The sequence below is a fragment of the Ictidomys tridecemlineatus genome, chromosome 11 (assembly GCF_052094955.1).
Source record: "Ictidomys tridecemlineatus isolate mIctTri1 chromosome 11, mIctTri1.hap1, whole genome shotgun sequence".
NCBI lineage: Eukaryota > Metazoa > Chordata > Mammalia > Rodentia > Sciuridae > Ictidomys > Ictidomys tridecemlineatus.
Genome location: NC_135487.1, coordinates 28,608,005 through 28,626,119, shown reverse-complemented (window position 1 = coordinate 28,626,119; position 18,115 = coordinate 28,608,005). Strand labels below are relative to the sequence as shown.

The 18,115-nt window shown below is 39.5% G+C and overlaps 2 protein-coding genes across 9 annotated transcripts in view; one reads left to right on the top strand and one right to left on the bottom strand.

Annotated features, from left to right (window-relative positions):
* The window catches only part of Cap1 (cyclase associated actin cytoskeleton regulatory protein 1), a 27,242-nt gene extending 13,443 nt beyond the window's left edge, over positions 1-13,799 (bottom strand). For 2 of the 8 annotated variants that reach the window (XM_013364535.4, XM_013364519.4), the window contains exons 1-2: positions 13,661-13,799; positions 12,763-12,836 (exon numbers count right to left, since the gene is read on the bottom strand). The gene's annotated coding sequence lies outside the window, so the exon portion shown is untranslated. Of the gene's footprint in view, positions 1-12,762; positions 12,837-13,641 lie in introns of all 8 variants that reach the window. The other 6 variants (XM_013364526.4, XM_013364508.4, XM_013364533.4 and 3 more) reach the window with 5 other exon arrangements.
* Positions 13,450-18,115, top strand: LOC144368562 (uncharacterized). The gene is made up of 3 exons (XM_078027755.1): positions 13,450-13,528; positions 13,648-14,222; positions 16,374-18,115. Exons 1-3 carry the CDS (start codon positions 13,450-13,452, stop codon positions 16,539-16,541), a joined length of 822 nt encoding a protein of 273 aa, XP_077883881.1. The 3' UTR covers positions 16,542-18,115.

Here is an 18,115-nt window from a genome sequence, read left to right as displayed (position 1 = left end):
ACATCCTACTACCTGCATGCAAAATGTCCCAAACCAAGATGAATGGAATATTTGCCCTACCCTCAATTACTTGTGATCTATGGGGGAGATTAAACATATACACTAACAACTATAAAGCAAATAGAAAAAAAAAATGCTTAACGCGATGAACTGAAAATAAAGTGTCACGGGGTTTCAGGGAAGGAAGAGGGTTTCAGTTGGAAAGATCAGATAAAGATATCATGGAGAAACTGTCATTTGAGCCAGGTTTCAAATGAGGATGGGAAGGATCTGGATATGATAAAGAAGACTGAACACATTCAAAAAAGCTTGTTATATATTTTTCACAAGTACTAACTTACCTGAACTGCCTCATTTGATGTCTAAAATCCTAAAGTAAGCAAACTCCAAAATACAAAGAACTTTATCTAACTTGTTCCTTATTATACTCTACCATCTAGATCACCACCTGACAGGTAGTAGGTGTTCATGCAGTTAGCTGGGCATGGTGGCATATGCCTGTAATCTCAACCACTGGGGAAACTAAGGCAAGAGGATTACAAATTCAAGGTCAGCCTGGGTAATTTAGTAAAACTGTGTCTCAAAATAAAATAAAAAGGGCTGGGGATGTAGCTCAGTGGTAGAATGACTCTAAGATGTGTGAGGTCTTGGATTCAGTCCAGTACCACAAAAAATAATAAAAATTAAAAAGTTAATGAATCTAACATATAGTGTTCCAAAATGCTAAGACAAGGGTTCTTAAAGTTGTCCATACTATATACCTAAGTGTAAATAAAATGTCACCAATATACATTTACATAAAGAACTAGAATCCTTGAGTGATCTTATAAAAATCAATCAGTAAAATTTCAATTAAAGGGGCTAGAGTTGTAGCTCAGTGGTAGAGTGCTTGCTCCTCATATATGAGACCCAGGGATTGAGCCTCAGCACCACATAAAAAACCAAATACACAAAAACAAATATATTTTTAAAAATTTTCAATTAAAGCCTTGACTTTGGAAGATCCTTCATTAATTAATTTAGGTAATTAAACTTGAAAGACTTTAACTCCTTTGGAAGATGCCTAAAATGACCACAGCAATTATGATTCACCCTAAAATGATGACATGCCAGAATATCTCAACACACTGTCCTCACTGTGAAAAAGATCATCAGCTCACAAGACAATATAATCCCTGTCCATTCTTTTCTGTGTATAGGCCCTGGTCTCTCTGTGTCTAGTCACTTGCCAGAGAATCCTGTCTGAAAGACTCCCAAAGGCTAGTACATGCCTGTAATACCAACTACTTGGGAGGCTAAGAAAAGTGCATCACCAACTTCAAGGCCAAGCTGAGAAACTTAAGACTATATCTCAAAATAAAAAATGAAAAGGGCTCAGTGATACAGAGTCCCTGTTCAATCCCCAATACCACAATAAACAGAGAAAAGATACCAAAGGAAAAAAATGACAAAGAGAACCAAATCAGTCTCCATTCCCTGGCCTGGAGAAAAAGCAGAAACTTCCAAATCTATACTCTATTCACAGATAGAAAAACTAGAAGCAGCCAATATACTCTCTTTGGATATTGACCAATATCCAAAGTGGGTATTGGCCAAGGACAAACTGAGACATAATCCACACTTTATAAACCTAGAGGAGCTGGGTGTGGTGACAGATGCCTGTAATCCCAGCAGCTCAGAAGCCTGAGGCAGGAGGATCACAAGTTCCAAGCCAGCCTTAGCAATTACCAAGGCCTTAAGAAACTTAGTGAGATCCTGCCTCATAAATAATAAATAAATAAGTGCTGGGGAATAGATATTACCCAGTTATGTTATAAAACATATTCTTCATATACAATGGACACTACAAGTTGAGACTAGTGTTAACATGAAGACAGGAGTACAAGATGTGTAGGTTTGTACAAGCTGCCAGGGTTGTGAACAACGACCAATCTCAAAAGCTTAATAATACACCTCCAGGGGATTTTGGTTCCCTTTTTTTTATATTTAACTTGTACATACAGGCTATATTTCTGCTGAGTTAAGAAGCGTGAAAAAGAGACGACACAGCTACCACTTATAGCTAATCTCATTCTACCATTAATCAGACACAGAGGAAAAGTACTTGTTTTTTTGTTTTTGGTGGGGGAAGGGTGAGATTTGGTATGTTATGGGAAAGAATGTCCTGAATTAAAGGGACCAAAACACACACCTTTTCTCACTCTCTAAAAACATTCACACTCTTTAGGTGGTCATGTGCACTCCTTGAAGTCTTCAGCTACTACTGTTGAAATCTAACTAAGACACCTAGCTTATTTGCCAATGGTACCACCGCAACCAACTATAGATATAGATGCCTGGAGCAGCATATCCATCTTGGGCCATTCTTCTGCGATTCAGAATCTTGTATCCAGCACATCTTTACACAGATGTTCCAAAGGCAATTCAAACTGAAATATCCAAAACAAAACCCTAAAATTGCTCTCCTACCCCTGACTCTCACACACAGTCTCTACAATCCAACATTATCAGCAATTACTTGAATAACCAAGATGGTAACTGGGGAAGTAAGAGAGAAACAAGTGTACAAGAATTGTCCTTTTTTTGTTGTGGGCGTGGGGGTGGGGTGTTACTGGGAAGTGAACCCAGGAGTGTTTTATCACTGTGCTATATCCCAGACTTTTTTTTTTTTTTTTTGAGACCCTTTCCCCCTAAATTGCTAAAGGGTCTCACCAAGTTGCCCAGGCTGGCCTCGAACCTGTAATCTTCCTGCATTAGCGTAACAAATTGCTGGGATTACAGGCATACACCACTATGTATGGACAAAAGCAGTCTTTAGAGAAGGCAGATAGGAAAAAAAGAAGTAGTAGTCAGATAGATTGGGGTTTGGATTTAACTCACGTCGCTCTGAACTGTTAATTGAACTTCCTGAGCTTCAGTTTCCTTATTTACATAATGGGGACAACAATCCACAAAATACATAGAGTTACAGAGAGAATAGTCCTCGAAAATAGTAAAAATTCCATAAATGTTAACTAAATTGTCTTCTTCCTTATTCCCCACAGCTAATCAGTCACCAAAATCCATAGGCTTGGGGGCCAGGGTTGTGGCTTGATGGTAGAGTGCTTGCCTAGCATGCATGAGGGGCTAGGTTCAATACCCGCCACCAATAAAAATAGAAAAAAACAAATAAAATACAGGTATTGTGTCCATCTACAAAAAAAAAAAAAAAGGATCTATTTTGCATATCTAACTAATAGAGGTACCTTGCTCCATTCTAATTAAAAAAAAAGTTGTCATCAAGTCTTTGCACAGATTATTGCAGTAACTTCCTAGCTAGTCTCCCCTAATTCTAATAATATACCTTTTCTTCATCCATTCTCCATATTATAGCCAGAATGATCCATCTCACATGCAAATGTAAATAAAGATATTCTTTAATGTCATTCAAAACTCCCCATAGATTTCAGGGTGAACTTCAAACAAGGGTTTCCATAATCTAGTCCTGTTTTATCTCCTTTTACTCCATAGTTTTATCTTACACCTTTCTTCAGCACAAACACAGCAATTCAGGACCTACTTGCATTTTCTAAAGTCGTGCTCTCTCTCTCTTCTGAGTTTTTATGCTATCCTATCTTGCTTTCCCTCTGCAATCTACCCTTTCTCTGGAACTTTTGTTGTCCTTTAAGTCTAAGGTAAGGTATCACCTCCCTACAAAGCACTTCCAGCATGTGCTTCTATGACATTGTGCACTTTTCTCTAACAGAGAACATTTAAAATAATTTAACAGTAAGCAATTAGCTTCCCCAGGGTAGGGACCAGATTTTGCCTTTGTAATTCCAGAACTATAAATGTAGTAGGCATTAAAAATATAACAGATCAATAGGAGTTTTTGGTAGATGTAGAGATGAATGAATTAAGGCCCATATCCACTCTCCCCTCAATACAAGTCTGGCTATCTCTTCTTCCTGTCAAGTCTGTGAAGTGTTTCCCCTTACACTCCCTCTTCTTATTTTGTAATTCTTTTTGTCTACCTGCCCTTTGGGGTGGGGAGCAGTCCTATAGATAGAACCTGGGCCTTATACAGGCTAAGAAAGCAATCTACCACTGAGCCAAACTCCCAACCCCACCTACCTGCTTTTGCAGAACCCTATAATCACTTCCATCTTTCAAATAAATGATGTTTTCTAAGGCACAAATCACACTGATATAGAGGTCTTCAAACTAAGTACCATAAGAAAAATAACGCTATTTATTAGAATATTAATTAGAAACTGATCCCACAGAGTTGTGCTCTATATCATCAATCTGTGGTTTCTTGAGACTTAAAAAATTTTGTCAGGTGTGTTATATAGATATTATTCCCCATTTTTAGAATGAAGAAACTGACATTTACAGAAATTTAAAAGCTTACTAGAGGGGCTGAGGTTGTGGCTTGGTGGTAGAGCATTTGCCTAGCATATGTGAGGCACTGGATTCGATCCTTAGCACCACATTAAAAAAAAAAAAAAGGAACTATTGTCCATCTACAACTAAAAATATTATTTAAAAAAAAAAAAAAGAGCTTACCAGAGAGCAAATAACCAATAAGCAGAGAACCTAGGCCTTGTGTACAAATATTTGGAAGAGTCTGAGGCTCTGTCATTCTATAATGGCTTTTAAAGGACTTATGTGATTCATCAGAGCATCCATCCCCTACTGTTTCTTGGGAACATCACTGTGGGTTCAAGACCTCTTTATAGTGTCATTAGTTACATTATTAGCAACTTTAAATTTCTCCGCTTTCAATTTTCTCCATGGAGGCCAATATTTTTTTCAATCACTTTCAGGATAGATGACATATTTGGAAAGAAGATATTTAAAATAAGACTTCTCCCAAAGGATAATTGTCAGAACAGAAAACCAGTTCTGCCTAACTTTGTTGCTTGCCATTTATTTCTAAATGGTAATAGCCAAGAACTATAAGTAAACATACACAAGTTAAACTAGAATTTAGGAAATGAAGATCTGAATCTCAACCAGCCACATATTAATTGTGAAACTTGGGGACAGTCGTTTCATAGATTATAATCCTCATCTAGCACAGAGTTTTGTGGGGGAAAAAAAAATTCAAAGAACTTGCTTTCCTAGCTGAGAATAATCACCTTGGAAGTCTTAAAATGAAACTCAAATGTAAAATGTTAGCACTGCATACTGTGTACTACAATACAAGTTCCAGAAAGATAGGAACTTATCCATTCTCCTGCCAGTTCCACCCTATCTCCCAGCACCTAGAACAACCAAGTACGTACAAGATGCTCATAAAATCAAAGTGTGTTGTGATTACTGCAGAAGAAACAGTCCCTACAGTTCAGATGCTTTCATTTTTGAGAAGGCCAACGAAATGGAATGCCAATGAGATGCTGAATGCTATATTTTTAAAAGTTCTGTTAGAGATTATCTAACTTCAGATAGATAAGGGAAAGTAAAATATCAGAATACTGAAGATTTTTCTTTGCAGAATGTTGTTGCTATGGTTCTGAATTACATGGTATAAATGAATATATGCTCTCAGCGTTCTGAAGAAATGAATGAAGACTGGAGGCGGTTAAGTTTTAGAAGGGAAGTGGGGTGTCTTAATAAAAAGGCAAGAGGAAAAAAGTGAAAAATTCTGCTGCTAACATTTGCCTAGCATGTGTTAATAAGCCCTGGGTTCAATCTCTAATACAAAAAGAAACAAAACAAAAAAAAAAAAATAAAGACATTTCAGTGAAAATCAAAGTAAAAAGACTAAGCAAACCAGATACAGAAAATAAGAAAAACATGTACAGAAAGATTAGTCTGTCAAGATCATGGAGTATCATGGGAAATAAGAATAAATATGCAAGCTGGGTCAAATTGTGGAAAACACTAAAACACAGGTAGTATTTAGATCTAATGTTGTGATAAATATGACATTATCTTTTAAGTGAAGGGCTATTGATAAAAACTAAGTATTTACAAGTACACTGAGTTGGCACTGTGGTACCTGCCAGTAATCTCCATGACTTGGGAGATGGAGGCAGGAAGATTTCATGTTTCAGCCCAGCTAGACAACTAAGCAAAATCTATCTCAAAAGAAAAAAGAAAAAAAAAGGACTGGGAATATAGCTCAGTGGTAAAGTACCCTTGGGTTTAATACCAAGGACTTAAAACAAATCAACCAGCAAATAAGCACTATTTGATATACAAAATGGAATTTGGAGAGAAGAGAAAATGTTAGGGCCTAGAAGTTTAGGCTAAAAGCTATTATTCATCTAGCTATAAAATAAGAAGGCTACTAGAAAACATTTGGTTCTAACCAGATACTGAAACTAAATGAAAAGAATTAACCCATGAATAATTACCTTTAGGCAAATAAGGAACCAGCACCTGAATTAAATGTGTGTGGACTATAAAAGAAGAGTAAAATAATTTCCCTGCCTTCAGGGGAGTCCAGCAGAAGAGAAAAGGCTTCCTTCAATTGAATTACCATTTCTCAGGAATAGCAGCATTTCTAGAAATCATAAAAGCACCATCTGATGGTAGAACAGTCCTTTCAAAATTCTAAGCAATTAGTTTGGCAACCTCTGATCAAACACCTTCAGTGATGGAGAACCTGAAACTTCTGAGACAGCCCATTCTATTAAGCAACTCAAAAGCATCAAAAAATTCTTCCTTATATGGATGCAAATCTGCCTCCCTGCAACTTCCACCCACTGATCTTGGTTGGCCCTTGGAGGTCACACAAAACAAGTGTGAATTAAACAGAGAACAAGTCTTATTAAACTGTGTGGTGCTGACTGAAAACACAGTGGCATTCAGAGAAGGGAGGTAAAGATGACCCCAGAGTTGTACATATGGGGGGCCTTAAGAGAATGATGACATTATAGGCAGAAACTCGTTCTAGCATTTTCTATTAAAGAAAAGAAGATGGGGTCAGTTTGGGATATGCTGAGTTTGAAGTGAAAAGGAAGTTTCTAAGTGAACATGTCCAGTATTTAGAAATAAAGCTTGGAAAAGGATCAAGCCTGGAGATGATGTTTGCAAATCATTGACAAAGAAATGTCATGAGATCATGAGAATGAATAGCACACAGCATAAAAAGAAACTAAGCTTGATTCTCCAGCAATTTCTTTGGTGCTTTGAAACCAAGACAAAACAGAAATGGCCAGAGATTCTTATCAAAGTTGCTTCTCTTTCATCATTCTAACAATTCAATATAATTCCTTCTGGCTATTCCAGAAGTGGAACCAGGCTTCTCTTGTAGTTCTGTCACGTCTCAACAGGTGATTAAGCCAGTAGTAAGAATTTCTATCTTGGTAGGTAACTACTATGTTAAAATATTTCCTATTTTGCCCCATAGATGTTCTTCTAAGTTATCACTCAAATAAAATTAAAAAGCAACCATACAAGTCAGCCTATATACATACTATGGTATCCCAACTGATCTGCTTCAAAATTTGTAATCCTGTTCCTGAGACTTTATGCTAAGAAAATAAATCCTACCTGAGACTTTATCTTTTTTTCCCCCCTTAGGGCTGAGGACTGAACCCAGGGCCTTGTGCGTGCTAGGCAAGCACTCTGCCATTGAGCTAAATCCCCAACCCCCTGAGACTTTATCTTAAGTAAACCCTAATGAGGAAAAGTGATGGGCAGGAAGATGTTCACTGCAATGTTAGACATCTAACTGTAGTTATATGTATCTTAGACTTCTAATTGCACAGTGGAAAAACAATGTGACGAGACCATAAAATTTACAGTATTTGTCACATTAGGGTGATGGGAGTCTTCAAAAATTTCCCCCTTTGTTTTCCAAATTTTAACAGAGAAACGTAACTTTTATATAACAACAACAACAAAAAATTTCTATGTGGCTATCTCTTCTAAGCTACCACTAAACTATATATTAGTTCTACTCCTAACAATATAGAAATTCTTACCACTAGGCTCCAATATATCACAAAGTAAAACCTAAACATGCTAATAGGAGACACTTTCTGGCTGGTTTAACCCAGAAACCAAAGGACACCACTTTGCTCCAGTAAAGATGTCATCTAAATCTAACCCAAATCACGAGCCACTGTTCTTCCCTAAGCATTTGGTTTCGCTGATGAAACCAATGACATTTAGAGCCTGAGTTACTGCCACCTGAGGTTTAGATTAAAAGAAAAAGAAAGGCCTATCTTCTAGGGAGGGAAGGAATCCAACCCAGTATCAGTGTTTTGTCTCCTGTTCCCTCCTTACACACAGTCCTCTATCTGAAACTTCAGGAGTAAGCAAAATGAGTAACAGTGTACAAGCTTAAGTCAGACTTAGAAACTAGCTGTTTCTATGGTTTAGGGCAAACCTACCTTCATGTGGTCATTGGCTCCATCCTCCCTTACACTCAAAGAATATTTTAAGACTAACTGCATTGAGTACTCATCAGGCCCTTTCATCTTGTACATATTTTCCATTGTAGAACAACTGCATTGGCTGATTTCATCCTGAATTATTTTACTAAAACAGCATTTCATAGGGCTGGGATTGTGGCTCAGGAGTAAAGCCTAGCACGTGTGATGCCCTGGGTTCGATACTCAGCGCCATATAAAAATAAATAAATAAAAGTATTGTGTCCAACAACTTCTAAAAAAAATAAATAAATGATAAAAAACAAAAACAAAAAACCCACAGCATTTTCTACTCCCACATGTAAACATACAGTTAAGGATATTTATCCTCAGCCATGATTCAACAACAACTAAATATATGAAAAGACCTGTAATTGTTAAGTCAATAATGAATAATACATGAGTTTTTTTAATGATCTATGAAGGAAACAACAACAAAAGCAAACAAATCCCTACCCCCAAACCAAAACCTCATACAAAAATAGCAAGTCCATTCCTTGTATTATCAGACTTGTGCGCCAAACTTTTCCATTTCAACTATTTTCCGGCCAAATGGAAAAGTCTGGCACAAATGCGTGGTAATACAAGGCAAAGGGAGCTGCAAATGTAGCTGAAGAATATTTTTAGAGCAGTAGTTGTTTTTATTAGGTTTACATAATAGTATATCAAGAAGAAATAGTTTCACTGTGAAGGCTATAACTGCATTAACAATACTACAATAATTTCATCGATCAAAAGAGGTAAACACCAACTCTATAAATCATAGGCAACTTAAATAAACATAATCCCTGCCCAATGAAACTAAGCAGGTTAAACTAAGGCAATATGAACATGAACAAAACAGAAATTTATATATCCACAATACAGAGGAAAGGGAAATCTGATGACTTGCACTGACAACACAAAGCTTACTGCTAGTGCAAATCAGTGGCATTTCTCTATTAAGACAAGATCACACCCAAAATGGGGGGAAGGGGCTAAGTTCTTTGAGGACCACCCAGGAATTCCTTGAAGGCCCAATAATTTCTGGATGCCTCAATGAAAACAAATAACTGATTCATTCTAGAGTACTGAGTGTTTAATCTGTACATTGTGCTAACTACAGCCATGGAGCCTGTCCTCAGAGAATTTAGCTGGGGAGATAAGACATTGCACAATTATTGCTAATGCAGTAGTTCTCAAATACAGGAGGTATTTGGCAAGGTCTGAAGACATTTTTGGTTGCTGCAACTGAGGAAGTGCTACAAGCATTCAATGGGCAGAGGTGAGGGCTGCTGCTAAACATCCTACAATGCACACGACAACACCACAACAAAGAGTTATCCTGCCCAATATATCAACTATGCCTAGACTGAGAAACCCTGTTCTGATATAAAGGAACTGCCAATGAGAAGTGCAAATGACTCAAATAAAAAGCCAATCTAAATTAGAAAGTCAATCTAAAATCCCAGCTATTCAGGAAGCTGAGACAGCAGGATCTCAAGTTTGAGGCCAACCTGGGCAATAAAGCAAGAACCTGTTTTAAAATTTAAAAAACCAAAAGGTCTGGTTTATAGCTCAGTAGTAGAGCTAGTAGAGCTGTTTGTGCCACCCAGTAAAAATTTAGATAAGGATCTGGGTAGAACTGAGGATATAGTGCAGTGGTAAAGCTCTTCCCAGATATACACAAGAAGCTAGGTTTGATGCCCAGTACCACACACACACACACACACACACACAAAAAAAAAAAAAAAAAACTGATTGTGGAGAACTTTTAAGTAAGATAAAGGAGTTTAAACATGACTTTTTGAGAACACAAAGCTAGCGAAAATAATATTTAAATTATTCTAAAGAACTGATAAGAGATTAATTATAGTAGAGAAATTAAAAGATTAGGTATGAAAGCCAGGTCAGTAGTAAACAAAGAAAATGATGATGACATTTCAAAAGAATAATCACTAGGACTGGGTAAGACACAGGTTAAGGATACTTAAATTTCAAACCAGAGGGTTCAACTTGCAATAACACTTTACATTTGGTTGTTCTAAACAAAATGAATCTCAGAAAACCAAAAGGAGGAAGTCACTTTTTATTGATTTTTTTTTTTTTTAAATTTTGTTTTTGGAGTTGAAGTCTTGTTAGTCTTGCCCAGGCTGGTCTCAAACTCATGGGCTCATGTGATCCTCCTGCCTAAGCCTTCAGAGTAGCTGGGACCTCAGGCATGTGCCCCCATTCCTGATTCAGGAAGTCACTTTTTAAGGGCTCAGATTCTAGTTAAAAACATAATTATAACTAAATAAATGAATGACCAAGAAAAGGGTAAGAAGAAAAGATCAACCCTCAGGCTAGAAACAAAATATTTTACAAACTTAATAGCTAACCTCCTCTAAACAAAAATATACTTACAATACCCCACTTCCGATTTGCCTGGCAGGCTGTACTTCATAAGGTACGTTCATTGCTATCATTTTATTTCAACCCCTCGGAGATGTCAATTACGCCCATATGATGAAGGTGGGAAATGCCTAAAGAAATTTCTTTTATGTTGGACTATGGCTGTCCAATTACAGAATAATCCAAGCAAATTAGCTGTCAATTACAGAATAAATCCAAACAAGGAGCTAGGTGAGGTGATACACACCTGTAATCCCAGTGGCTCGGGAGGCTGAGGCAGGAGGATGAAGAGTTCAAAGCCAGCCTCAGCAATTTAATGAGGCCCTAAACAACTTAGTGAGACCCTGTCTCTAAATAAAATCTAAAAACAGGCTGAGGATGTGGCTTAGTGGTTAAGTACCCAGGGTTCAATCCCCAGTACAAAAAAAAAAAAAAAGAGAGAGAGGAAAAAAAAGAAATCCAAACAAGGAATCAAAACCCTCACAACATGGCAGATGAACCCCACCCCACCTCCCCAGTTTCTGCCAAACTCCAGGCTCCGGTATTACTGAATAAAATAGGCTCTTTCCTGCTTCACACCTTTGCTCTTGCTGTTTGCTCTAGCTGGGACACCTTATTGGACATCTTTGCCTAGATATGCCACAAACGCATCCAATGGAACAAGTCCAAAATTTTTTATGTGCCACTTCTCTAATTTACCACTCTCCCAATGTACCTCTTATATCCCCTATTTGAATACTACTCAGCTTTTAAGGCCAGAAAAACCAGGCAATTGTCCAGACTGTTCCTACTTCTTCATTACCATAACCAGCCTCCAATCCCTGGTTTTCATTTTCTCAACATTTCTCAAATATGATCCCTCTTGTCCATTTCCACTTCCCCTCTTAGTTCAGGCCATGACTACAGCAACAGCTTCCAAACACTTCTACTTCTCCAGTGTCTGGTTCCTTTCCAGTGTATTTTCTAAAACAAATCTGATCACATCTTTTTCCCACATAAAGCCCATCAAAGCAGGGGCTGGGGTTGTGGTTCAGTGGTAGAGCATTTGTCTAGCATGTGCAAGGCACTGGGTTTGATTCTCTGCACCACATATAAATAAGTAAATAAAGGTCCGTGAACAACTAATAAAAATATTTTTTAAAAAATCATCAAAGCATTCCCATAACTTCTGGTGCAAAATCCAAATTCCTCAGCATGAAGTCCTCCATAGTTGACTCCATCACATATTACTTCCTCCACTTCTCCAAGCATTTATGGAATTCCAGTCACTCTGAATTAGTCAGTCTTTCACAAGTCTAGGTCTCCATGTCCTTGCACATGCAGTTCTCTTTACCTGGAAATACCTTTCTCAGATTCACTATATGGTTAAAAAAAAAATCTTATTTATCCTCCCATTCCTACCTGGAAGCCTGGAAATCTGGTTTAGGTATTTCTCTTCTATGTTCTCATAGCCTTGTATTCATTACAGTACATAAAGTAAGCTATCTTTGATTTACTTGCCTGTTTCCTCCTGTTCTGTAAACTTCATGAGAACAAGTATATTCTTAGCCACAAGGGCTAAATGCCTCATTTAATATGTACTTCACACATTTAAAAGTCCAATAATAGATTGGTAAATAATGAAAGTGTTGAGCTACCCCTAGATTTTCATTTAGAGATCCTTACAAAGAGCTCAAATTTACATAGTTCTGAAAATAACCTCTGTATAAAATGTCCTCATCTCCTCTTCATTATTCTATTCATCGTTCAAATTTTTCCCCCTTGTTACATAATTCCATAGCACCCTGTTATTCCTAACACTCAACACATTTATACTTATTTCTGAAAGGTTTCTGCAAACACTGCTAGTCCATGAAGGCAGGGACTAGCTTGTTTTGTTTCAAAGCAGCATTCACTGAATCCGGGAGAAGGCTGGTACAGAATAAAGATAATGTTATGCACTGAGTTTAATCCTGGGAGGTGAGCAGAGACCACTTAAAAATAGGCAAAATGAGACATAAAGAAGTTAAATAAAGCCAACCGTAATATCTACTCCGGAGACTGAGGCAGGCGGATCAAAAATTCCAGGCCACCCTGGGCTACTTGGCGGAGATCCTGTCTCAAAATGAAAAATAGAAAAGGTTGGAGATTTAACTCAGTGAGCGAGGGAGCGAGGGCAGTTAAATAAGGCATCTGTAACTATAGATTCTCAGTAATGGGGCCACACCAACACCTGATTTTAGTTCCGAAAGCACGCAACCCCGCCAATAAAGTTAGCTAGGCTTTTCGGAGTTAAGAGCAGCAATCTAGGAGTAAAGAGATGCTATCTGAATGCAAAGGCAGGACTTGCCTCTTTTAAAAACTTCCCACGTATCTCAAACAGCTAAATGTATTAAAAAAAAAAAAAAGTTCCACGCATCAGGTGGCCTTTAACCAACAGCTGTCCGGACCGGAAGACTACTCCAAGAGGCATATCAAGGTAATGAACGTCGGAAGGATCTGGTACTGGTTATCTATTAAAACAAAGTAATAATTCCGATTCTCTTCCTCATTCTATACATGATAGTAGACCAACTGCTTCCCGTTTTCGGGGATCAATTTACCCATCCGTGAGATGGGAGCGAGTCGGGGGAAAGGGAAGACTCTAAGGTCTCGGAGGTTCCTTTCAGTTAGGGCACGTTAGAAATGAGGTCTCCGCTGAGGCTGACCTACAGCGCTGTGAAATCGAATGGAGGGGCCTCTACAGGACCGCCCGGCTCAGCCGGTCACCCCGGCCCCACCTCAAGAGACCGCACCCAAGAGTCCGAGTCAGCCTGAGGGCCTCACCCCAGCCCCTTCAGCAGGGATCGGCCACTAACAATACCAGGAACCGGTGGGCCCCGGAAAGAACCCCAGTCCCTACCCAGCCGCGTACCCTCACCTTAAGAGTTCTGCCTCACCTCGGGACTCCGCTCAGCCGCTCTCCACTTCCGGCAAGAACCGCCCAGCAATCTTCGCGCGCCCCACTTCCGGGCCCTCACTGGGCGCGGCACTCCCACCGGAAATGAACCTCAGATTGAACCGCTAGGCTGGACCCGCACTGGAGAGGAAGTCGGCTGCCCGGCTCGTGACCCCGCCCCTATTCACCACGCTTGGGAAAGCGAATCAGGGCTAGCGCAGAGGGCACTTGGTAAAGAGCCCCGCCCAGAGGCGGGAGCGAGCCGGGGAGGGCGTGTTCGTAGGTCTGGCCACGCTCCTCTGTCCACCGCTCCGATCAGGAGTCGCCCCGGACCAATGAAGGTCCGAAATCACAGGCTGAAGCCCCTCCTCCAGAAGAGAGAACAGATGAGTGGCCGATTCTCCTGTCAGTTTGGTATCAATAGCAAAGTCCGGACCGTTTCACGGCGTTACGGAAGGGGTCTCGGAAGGACTAGAGAAACGGAGTCAGAGTATCCGAGCCCGGGAGGCCATCAACTCTCTGTGGGAGGTCGAGGCCAACTTCACCTCTACTTCGGTTTCCGGGTTTGTGATACGCAGAGGCAGCTGGACTGCCCAGTGTTCTAAGAGGACTTGGGGAGGCTGGGCGATAGAAAGGTACAGGCTAGCAAGCTCTGTACCCAGCCCGTGGGTCTGGGCGTTCCCGTCCTCGCCCGACTTTCTCGCCCTGGGCTGGGAAGGTGGAGAAAAACTCTCCATTCTCACCCCACTTCCTGTTTGCTGGGTGCACTCTGTGACCATAGATGGTCAGGTCTGGGTCTGTGCGGAAGCCGCCGCCGCCTAGCAGCTGCAGTCCTTCCTCCCGGCGCGCAGGGTGTGGTCCCTGAGAATAAGATGAGCTGAATTAGGAAATTCTGTCTCATTACGCAAAAATCTGGTTTCTGAGGCATCCTTGCTCCAGGCAGGTATACCCAGTCCTCTGCTAATAAGTCCGAGGGCGATTTAGCGTTGCAGCCTACGGGAAAGACTTCGCTTCCTTGCTCCTTGGACCGGTGATTGCATATTTGTTCCTTCTGGGCTCACACTTTCCCAACCGGTCGTTATCCTCCCACATGATTTATTTCTAGAAAAAAATTGGTAAGTGCTACAGTTCCCACCCCTTCACCCACAACCGAATGCCTGTGACAGCTCCGTGTTCGAGTGGAATGCAGGTATTATATGCCAGAGTCATTCAACAAATATAGTTCTTATAATAATAGTTACCATTTTCTGTGCAGTGACTGCACTCCAGGTCTGTGCTGAATGCTTGAAACGCGATTTCGTTTAATTCTAAAAGCATCTCTGTTCTATGCCCTCAGGTTTTCAAATAAGGAAGCTGAGTAATTTGCCAAGCAAGAACATAAAGTAACTGTTGGAACTTTGAAGGGAACACATCTGACTCTAACCCTCTTGAGTTTAACCCATATGAAAGACCATACTGGAATTATTTGAGGCAGTGAAAGCCTCTGCATGTGGAGATCTCAGGTTCAACATCTCAGTCCTATCCTGAGCCCTTTACTAGGGGTCAGACTTTGCTTGATTACCTTGGATAATTCACTGGGCCTCTTCCCAATTTTATAACTTCCAGTATGTTTAAAAGAAAAATGACAACATGAGAAAGTATGGTACAAAAATTGTAGTATATTTTTAAATTTACATTTAACCAAAAACACTGTCTCACAGTACACACTAACTATATTTGGACAACATTGGCATGTCATATTTAGGCTGGGCATAGTCTTTTTTTTTTTCTTTTTATTTGTTCTTTTTAGGTACACATGACAGTAGGATGTATTTTGGCATATTACACATACATAAAGTATAACTTATTCTAATTAGGATCCTATTCTTGTGGTTGTACATGGTGCAGAGTTATCCTGGTCATGTATTCAAATACAAAGATAGGAAAGTTATGTCCCATTAATTCTACCGTCCTTCCTATTTCCCTCAGACAGAACATTCAGCCTTTGGTTTTGGGGGACTGTTTTATTTCCTTAGCATGATATTCTCCAACTCCATCCATTTACTGGCAAATCCCATAATTCCACTTTTCTTTAAAGCTGAGTAATATTGCATTGAGTATATACACCACTTTTTCTTTATCCATTCATTTATTGAAGGACACCTAGGTTTGTTCCATAGCTTGGCTATTATGAATTGAGCTACTATAAACATTGATGTGGCTGCGTCACTGTACTATGCTGATTTTAAATTCTTTGCATATAGACTGAGGAGTAGGATAGCTGGGTCAAATGGTGGTTCCATTCCAAGTTTTCTAATGAATCTCCATACTGCTTTCCATAGTGATTGCACCAATTTGCAGTCCCATGAGAAATGTAAGAGAATACCTTTCTCCCCACATCCTCACCAACATTTATTGTTACTTGTATTCTTTATAATTGCTATTCTGGAGTGAGTTGGGCAGTCTTACAGGCCTATAATCCTAGGGACTGGGAAGGCCTCATCAGAAGATCACAAGGTGGAAGCCAGCCTCAACAATTTAGTGAGATTCTCTCAAAATATAAAAGGGCTGGGGATATAGCTCAGTGGAAGAGTGTTCCTGGGTTTAATCCCCAACAGAAGGAAAAAAGAAGAAGAAAAAAGGTTAAGTGTATGTGAAACCTAGGGCAAATAGCCCCACTAGCCCTTGTAATCTTTGTTCTACATTTAACCCTTCCAAATCTCTTTCTGTGATAGGGACACAAAATGCACAGACCATACATGCATCCTAAAGGAAGAGGAGAGAGGAGGAAATGGGAAGAAGAAAGAAAGAAAGGAAGCTTCCTCATCTATAAAATGGAGATGGTAATTCATGGGGTTGTAAAGAGAAACAGAAGCAATAATCCATGTGAAACCGCTCTGTAAAATAATTGCTTGTGAAAAGTACACATAAGTCATAACTCCTACCCCTCAGGATATTCTCTTTTAAGGAGTCTAGACCCATACACTTTTAACTCCAGAGCAAGATAGTTTAAGAACAATATCTGGGGGCTGGGGATGTGGCTCAAGCGGTAGCGCGCTCGCCTAGTGTGCGTGCGGCCCGGGTTCGATCCTCAGCACCACATACAAACAAAAAGATGTTGTGTCCGCCGAGAACTAAGAAGAAATAAATAAATGTTAAAATTCTCTCTCTCTCTCTCTATCCCCCTCTCTCTTAAAAAAAAAAAAAAAAAAAAGAACAATATCTGGTTGGTGTAGTGGTGCGTTCCTGTAACCCTGGCTACTCTCCTGGCTGAGGCAGGAGAATCACAAGTTCAAAAATAGTCTAGATAATTTTGGAAAAACTTGTCTCAAAATTTTTGAAAAGAAATGGGGATGTAGCTCAGTGATAGAGTGTTTACCTAGTGTGTTTGAGGCCTGGGTTTATTCCCCAGACTCCAACATCTGTCACTTTTATTCATTCATTTATTTATTTATACACTAAAATAAGTTTATTGAATTATTTCTATGTATCATTTAACCAAGGATACTGCAGTATCCTTAGTTAGACCCTGTTGCTGCCTTCAAAAAGTATGTAGTCTATTCTGGAAACAGGTATTACCATCTGGGGTGGTCATCAAATGTGCTGACTTCTGGCTTCCAGCTTTTTCTTCCTCACTCATTTTGCCCTGTGCCTAACAAAATGCTTCATCTATAGTGTGCTCTCATTAGTGAATGCCTTGAATTCAGAAGAGTCATTTCCTGTACTGAGATGGATACATAAAACTGCAGACCATGAATAAACAATATGGGAGATGGGAAACTGTGTCAGGCTGAAGTGAGAGGTCCCTGTAGGAGAAGAATAGGAGATAAGGCTTTAAAAAAAAAATGAACACACTGTACAGGAAGGAGAAATAAAAACTTTAAAGTGAAAGCAAGGAGGAGCTTGTATTTTACAAATTATAGCTTCAGTGTATAGAATGGGCTTGAGTGGCAAAATAAAAAAGAAACAGGAAGACTTATTAGATGATAGATACAATGATCTAGGAAGGATCTGAATCAAAGCTGTGGTATAGGGACACAGCAAAGTGGCCAATTCAGAAGACACCATTCTTATGAAAGGAATAATGAGGGTGATGATAGGAAGAGGACAAGTGAAAAGGAGGTGATTTGAATATGATCCTTCAGATTAGATCTGGCCCCAAGTGCTGTGGTTTGAATGTTTGTACCCCTCCAAAATTCATATTAAAATTTAGTCACCAATTAAGAGGCTTGTAGGAAATGATTTGGCAATGAGAACTCTGCCCTCATGGGTGGGATTAGGGTCTTATGAGAGGATTGAGGAAACTAGTAAGGCCCTTTTGCCCTTCTCCCTTCTACCATGTGATGATGCAGCATTAAAGCACCATAATGGAAGTTGAAAGCGGGTCCTCTAACCAGGCCCTGAATCTACTGGCACCTTGATTTGAATTTCTAGTCTACAGAACTATGAGAAATAAATTTATGCTTTTTATAAACAA